We start from the raw sequence: 7,685 nt of genomic DNA, 5'->3' as shown, positions 1-7,685 counted from the left end.
CACTGTATATGTAAAATGCTTTATTGCTGACCACAAATATTCCCTGAGTACCTGGTGTGCTGGGCTTTACAACAATAACAACAATCTTGAACAACGATGGCTGTGGCTAATTGTGTGTTCTATCTGATGCCCAGGGTGAGTGGCATGCTATAAACAGAAAGAAAATAAAACCAGACAATGAGTATTCTTTTAAGCATCATCCCCACAGGCTAGACAAATAGCCTCTAAGATGGTGCCTGGGATGGAGATGAGACTGCCTTTAATAAAGCATTGTGTAAAGCAGTGTTTCAAAACTTTTGTATCAGAATCACCTGAAAGACTTGTTAAAACAGTTTATGGGGAGCCCCAATCCCAAGAGTTTCTCATTCAGCAGGTTTTGGGTAGGGCCTGACAATTTGTAACATTTCTAACAAGTTCTCAGAGGATGTTGATGTTGAAGGTCTGGAGATCACATCTTGGAAAACCCTGCTTCAAGGTTCCAGATTTATAGAACGTGATGTGGTTCTCTCACCAGACCCCTCACACCACCATCTATATCTGTGGCAGCCAATGGCTCCTACATTTCCTCTGTGAAAGCCTGAGGCCAGCTCAGGGAACTTCTGCCTGAGCCCGGCGCCTGTGCCCAGGATCTCTCATCAGATGTCTCTGGGTTCTAAATTTGGCCCAGGTCAATATTTAGCTTCCAGAAGCCCTTGGTGACCACACCTAGCTGAAGGTCCAGGATGACCTGAGGTGAGGCTGGCCTCAGCTATTAGGCGTGGAGGGCAGCAGAACTTCCCAGTGGCTTCACATTCTGGAATTTTTCGGACAGGTTGCACAACAGGCTGCTAAAGGACATGCAGAGAATCAGTGACTTCGGAGACATGGGAGTGTGTGCCAAGGGGTAGGATGCTCTCTGGTGCATCACAGTGCAGCTTGCCTTCTCCACCGGGTCTCAGATCTACCTTTCCTGCTCCCGCCCAAAGAACCTCCTCTCCAAGAGGTAATTCTCCTGGTGAATAGGCAGCCTCCTCAGTGTGGTTTCCAGGTCTTGGAACCCAGGTATGCCTGGGGTTCTCGGCTTGTAATTCTGGTCCTCATTTCCCAGATAGGAAGACTTGTTTTCAGGATGCTACCATTGTCAGTGACAACATTGCCGTGGCGTGGAGGTTGGATGGGAGGTGATGGTGCTGATGATCAGCTGGACATGACAGGATTCCCAGCTGAGGGCTGCTTGGAGCCTGGGAGGTTCAGGATTAAGGGTCAGGGCCTGCTGCTTGACGACTTAGTTGATGTTTCTTACAGTCTCAAAGACTTACCTCTGGTGGGTTATGTCTGGAGATTCTAATTCTTCTGACTGCAGTTCCTTGCTCCATTGCCAAGTTTTTCATGAGAGACGGGTTTAGCAAAGGCTGAGGTGTTTGACATGGTTTGTTCTGGAGGCTTTCATTTTTTCTTAGGTCTCGAAGCATTTCCACACACTATACACTCTCCATACTTCTTCTGCAGCTGCAGTTCATAGCTCACCTCTTGCTGGGCTCCTCGAGAAGTCACCAGAGGCTGGACAAGTTTTACATTAACAAATTAGCAAAGGACTTATTCCAAGAAATATTTAAAGAGGAAGGCGCTTCCACGTCACAAACCAAAATTCTTTCTTTTCTGATAAAAATGAGATGGTTCTTGAAGTTGACTGAGTTTATGTATTTTGAAGAAGAATTATGATTTAGCAGGCCTGAGAAGGACCCGTCCATAGAAACTGAAGCCCTGTCTGGAGCTGGGCCGGGGATCGTTTACCAGAACTAGCCCAGCAGTGCACAGTGCCACCTAGTGGTCAGCCTCCACCAGAAGGGTCTTCCTTCTGCAAGGTCTGTGACCACAGAGAAGGGGCTGGACCACAAGAGGGTAAAAATCTCTTTGGAATGATCTATAACAAAGTCGAGTGGCAACTGCTCCTCTCTGTTTTTTGAGGTCTTGCCTCCCTTAGCTTACACTGTCCTCTTCTATACAACAAGGGCAACCAGGTGAATTTAACTGTGTTCCCCTTCTGGACTGCGTTTCTTTATGTGGATCAAAATAAAGCTAAAGCTTCTTTAGCTAAAGAAGCTTTTTATTTCTTCATGATGCAGTCTTGCATGTTTCTAGGAATGCATCCATTGCTTCTAGGTGATCCACTCTATTGGTATATATTGTTCATAGTAGTCTCTCATGATCCTTTTATTTCTGTGGCATCAGTTGTAACATCTCTTTCATTTCTTATTTTATTTAGTTGAACCTTCTCTCTTTCCTTAGCCTAGCTAAGGGTTTGAAATTTTTGATTTCCCTTAAAAAAAATAAAAAACAACTCTTAGTTTTGTTGATTTTTTTTCCCTAAAGGGGTGTGTGCATTTTAAAGCTTCCCCTGATATTTCCTCTTTTTCTGCTTGCAAGTAAAGAAGAAAATAAAATGAAATGCTTTATTTTGAAATGAGAATTTTGTTCATGCTATTAGAGAGTGCTTAGGTATAAGATTCATTTGACAGAAGTGAAAGGCGTACGGATTGCATAATGAGGTTCCAAAACAGCATACTTAGGAAAGAATATGAGACCATTATTTTTTTTTCTTGCTAATATTTGTTCTTGGATTGAGAAAACCACATTAAAAATTTGCAAAGTGGAAGGAGGAGCTTCACTTCTGTCACTCAGCACCGAGAGCAGGCTTCTGCATGCTACAGCTTTTTTTTTTTTTTAACATCTTTATTGGAGTATAATTGCTTTACAATGATGTGTTAGCTTCTGCTTTATAACAAAGTGAATCAGCTATACATACACATATATCCCCATATCTCCTCCCTCTTGCGTCTCCCTCCCACCCTCCCTATCCCACCCCTCTAGGTGGTCACAAAACACTGAGCTGATCTCCCTGTGCTATGCGGCTGCTTCCCACTAGCTATCTATTTTACATTTGGTAGTGTATTTTGATTCATGTTGTTTCACACCTCATTCAGGTGTTACCTGCGGCAGCTGGTGATATAATACCATTTGCTAGGAGATATTGTCAATCAAGCAAAAAAAAAAAAAGTAAGGTGTGAAAGTGCAATTGCCTAATTGGTTACTTAAAATGGTTTCTTTGTCAGAGTGACCAAGAGTGCCTGTTACTCAACAGCATTAGATATTAGCAATATTTTCCATTTTGCCCATCTTACAGGCAATAATAACTAGTGTTTGAGTGTGCCTTTCTTGTACTACCTCTGAGGATGAACATTTCATAAGCTAATTGACTATTTTTTAAATTAATTTATTTATTAATTAATTTATTTTTGGCTGCGTTGGGTCTTCGTTGCTGCATGTGGTCTTTCTCTAGTTGTGGCAAGCAGGGGCTACTCTTTGTTGCGGTGCATGGGTTTCTCATTGCGGTGGCTTCTCTTTGTTGCGAGGCATGGGCTCTAGGTGCACGGGCTTCAGTGGTTGTGGCACGCGGGCTCTAGAGTGCAGGCTCAGTAGTTGTGGCGCACGGGCTTAGTAGCTCCGCGCATGTGGGATCTTCCCAGACCAGGGATAGAACCCATGTCCCCTGCATTGGCAGGCGGAATCTGAACCACTGAGCCACCAGGGAAGTCCCTAATTGACTATTTATAGTTCTCTTTCTATGAATTTTTGTTCTTATCCTTTGCCAATTTTTCATTTAGCTTGTTTACATATTTTGTTCTTATTAATTTGAAGGAGTTTTTTGTATGTTAGTAATATTTACACTTTCTCATATCTTGCAAATTTCTCTCCCAGTCTCTTCATTTATCTTTTGGCTTTGTTTATGTGGTTGAATCCATCAATTTTCCTTTTATGGCGTCTAAGATTTCAGTCTTTCTTAAAAGAACCAACTCCATCCTGAGGTTAAACAAATGTTATCTTTTATTTTCTCCTATTTTAATAGTTCTTTTCTGTATCTGTGTCTTTAATTTCTATGGAATTTACTGTTATTTATAGTGTGAGGCAAAGTTCTAACTTAATTTTCTTCCAGATTAAGAACCATATTATCCCTCACCTTTTCCAGAGAGAGTATAAATTGCCACAACCCTCCTGGAAAACAATCTGGCCAGAGCTACTGAAGTTTAAAATGCACACACCTCTTTAGGAAAAAAAAATCAACAAAACTAAGAGTTGTTTTTTTTTTTTAAGGGAAATCAAAATTTTCAAACCCTTAGCTAGGCTAAGAAGGAAAGAGAGAATATTCAACTAAATAAAATAAGAAATGAAAGAGATGTTACAACTGATGCCACAGAAATAAAAGGATCATGAGAGACTACTATGAACAATATATACCAATAGAGTGGATCACCTAGAAACAATGGATACATTCCTAGAAACATGCAAGACTGAATCAGGAAGAAATAAAAAGTCTGAACAGGTCTATAACAAGTATGGAGATTGAGTTAGTAATCAAAATCCTCCTGAAACAAAGAAAAGTCCAGTACCAGGTGACTTTACTGATGAATCCTACCAAATGTTTAAAGAAGAATTAACTCCACTTCTTCTCAATCTCTTCCAAAAAATAGAAGAGGAGGGAACACTTCTAAACTCATTTTATGAGGCCAGCTTTACCCTGATACCAAAGCCATACAAAGATACCAAAAGAAAAGAAAACTATAGGCCAATAGCCCTGATGAATATAGATGTAAAAATCCTCAACAAAATATTAGCAAACTGAATCTAACAGCACATTAAAAGGATCATATACTATGACCAAGTGGGATTTATCCCTGAGATGCAAGGATGGTTCAACATCTGAAAATAAATTAATTTGATACACCACATTAATATAATAAAGGATAAAAATCACATGGTCATCTCAGTAGATGCAGAAAAAGCATTTGATGAAATTCAATACTGTTTCATGATAAAAAAAACTCTCAACAAACTAGGAATGTAGGAATGGAAGGAAAGTACTTCAACATAAAGGCTATATTTGAAAAATCCACAGCTAACATCATACTGAACTGTGAAAAGATGGGAAACAACAGTTTGCAAGACATCAGGCAATGAAGGACAGTGATCCCTGAAAAACAGAAAACAAATGAGATGAGCCCTACCAGTGCCCCAGCTTATAGCTTTGAGAGAATTTCCATATTGTGCACACGGAGGGGAATACAAGTGGAACAAACCCTCTGAGTTGAGGAGATGATATTGAGAGTCTGGGTAGACCAAGGCAACTAGAGTCCACTGAACACAGTACTGGGGAGGAAAGAGCTACAAACAGAGGGGACTCTGAGCAAATGCAGGCTCTGGGCCCTTTGAATATTCAGTTGATACTGATCAGTGCATACAGTTGAGGAAACTACCTTCCTCTCTGAGACAGGAAAAGAACAACCTGAAACAGTTATGAGTGCCAGCTGATCTCACAGGCCAGGAATAGTGCCTGTTCCTACCAACCAGACTGGAAAACATCAAGATTTACAGTGCCTTGGGTAGTGTACGTAGAAGTCTTACCTCAGTAGTGGGGATACTACAATGCTCTAGACTGAGCATTGTTCCAGACATGCCTAACAAATCTTAAAAGCAAAATCGGAAAGGACCAAAGTATTTCCAGGTAACTCAGATGTGCCTAAGAACAAAACTCAAGATTTTTTTTACAGGAATAGAAAAATATTCAGCCCACAACAAGGTAAAATATACAATGTCTGGCATCCAGAAACGTTGCCAGGCATGCAAAAACATGGAAAATACAACCTATAGGTTATATGAGGAGATAAACCGATCAGTCAAAACTGACCCAAACTGAAACAGATGTTAGAATTCATAGGAAAGACATTAAGGCAGTTACTATAACTGTATTCAGTATGTTCACAAAATTAAATATATATATATGTACATATATATATATATTTTTCCCAGATACTAGACCATTATCAGTTGTATGATTTGCAAATGTTTTTTCTCATTATGTGGGTTGTCTTTTTACTTTCATGATGATTTCCTTTGAAGCACAAACCTTTTCAATTTTGATGATGAATTTATTTTTTCTTTGATTGCTTATGCTTTTGGTATCATATCTAAGAAATCATCACCTAATCCAAAGTCATGAAAATTTATGTTTATATTTTCTTCTAAGAGTTTTATAACTTTACATTTACATCTTTGATCCACCTTGAGTTAATTTTTGTATAACGTGTGAGATAGGGATCTAACTGTGTTCTTTTGCTGATGGATGTCCAGTTGTCTCAGCACCATTTGTTGAAAAGACTGTTCTCCTTAGTGAATGGTCTTGGCACTCAGTGAATGGTCTTGGCACCCTTGTTGAAAATCAGCTGTTCCTAGATGTGAGGGTTCTTTTTCTGGGCTCCCAATTTTATTCCCTTGATTTATATGTCTATCCTTATGCCTGTACCACACTGTCTTGATTATTGTAGCTTTGTAGTAAGGTTTGAAATTAGGAAGTATGGGTCTGCCCAGTTTGTTCTTTGGTTTTTCAATACTGAAAAAAAAGAGAGGGGGGAACTCTTGAAATTTAATAAGGATTTTAGGATAACCTTGTTAATTTCTGCAAAGAAGCCATTTGGACTTGGATAGGGAGTGTGTTAGATCTACAGATCAATTTGGAGATTATTGCCATCTTCACAATATTAAGTGTTCTAACTGATCCATGAACATGCGATTCCTTTCCATTTATTTTGGTCTTTAATTTCTTTCAGCAATATTTTGTAGTTTTCATAGTAAGTTTTATACTTCTTTTGTTAAATTTTTTCCTAAGTGTCTACTCTTTTTCTGTGGCTTATTTTTCCATTCAATCTTTTAATTTAAATAGTCATAAATATTTTTATGGATTTTTTGATTTCCTGCCTTAAGACAATTTCCACCCTACTCCAATGTTATACAAATGGTCTCCTAAATTTTCTTCTAATAGTTTTTTTTTTTTTAACTTTTGCATCTTTGGTACATTTGGAATTCATTTTTGTACAGAGCGTGAAGTAAGGAGTCTAGCTTTGTTTTCTTCCAGATGAAGAGCCAATTATGCCAGCCATGTAAACCATACTTTCTCTACTGCATTAAATTACCAACTTTTCGTCAATTTTAGAATATATGCTTATATTTGTTTTTCATGTTGCTGAACCATTCATTCCTTGCTTTGGGGGGATATACTAGAGGGATCTAGATTAAATCATTCCCAAATCTGTATGGAAGAAACAAAGTCTGAGAAATCAGAGAATAGCCAATAGATTTATGGAAAAAAATTGTAAATGGAGCTATACTAGATGCTAAAAATTTCTGTGAAGCTGTTCTAATCAACAGAGTATGGTATGGTCCCAGGAACAGATGAATAAATAGATACAACTTGAATTTGAAAGCTGTTTTCAGTCATGTTCCACTCCTCTATCATAGCAGCTATTTTCTTTTCTTTTTTATTTTCTAGCCTTTACCTGTTTAACACAAAAGTCAGCCTTCTGGAAATACCAAATTTACCGGTTTTCTGGGCATAGTTTTGTTTTGTCTTTTTTTCCTTTCTTGTCTTTGCCTAGCTCCCTCCTGCACTTCTGCCTCATGGTTGTTCCTAGAACATTTTCATGGGCCATTTCTTCTCCTGAAGTCTCCACCCTCCCATCCTTTTCCCTGTCTTTCTTTCTCTGATCTCAGTCTTCATCTCCACCAGCTTCTCCCCACTCCTCCCCTTCCCCCTTCACTCACCCCAGAAAATTAAAAATTCATATTTCTTTATTTTGAAGAGCAATACTGTATTA

The 7,685-nt window shown here is 38.9% G+C and overlaps 1 protein-coding gene across 1 annotated transcript in view; it reads left to right on the top strand.

The window, feature by feature from the left end:
- Window positions 1–675: 675 nt before the first annotated feature.
- PIK3AP1 (phosphoinositide-3-kinase adaptor protein 1) overlaps window positions 676–7,685 on the top strand; it is a 176,287-nt gene continuing 169,277 nt past the window's right edge. The window contains exon 1 of the mRNA XM_082406515.1: window positions 676–982. Within this exon, the coding sequence (XP_082262641.1) occupies window positions 889–982 (94 nt within the window). The 5' untranslated portion in view covers window positions 676–888. The remainder of the gene's footprint in view (window positions 983–7,685) is intronic.

The sequence above is a fragment of the Balaenoptera borealis genome (assembly GCF_965194805.1).
Source record: "Balaenoptera borealis genome assembly, chromosome: 10".
Classification (NCBI taxonomy): domain Eukaryota; kingdom Metazoa; phylum Chordata; class Mammalia; order Artiodactyla; family Balaenopteridae; genus Balaenoptera; species Balaenoptera borealis.
The sequence above is the reverse complement of the archived record's forward strand: the minus strand, read 5'-3'. Positions and strand labels throughout refer to the sequence as shown.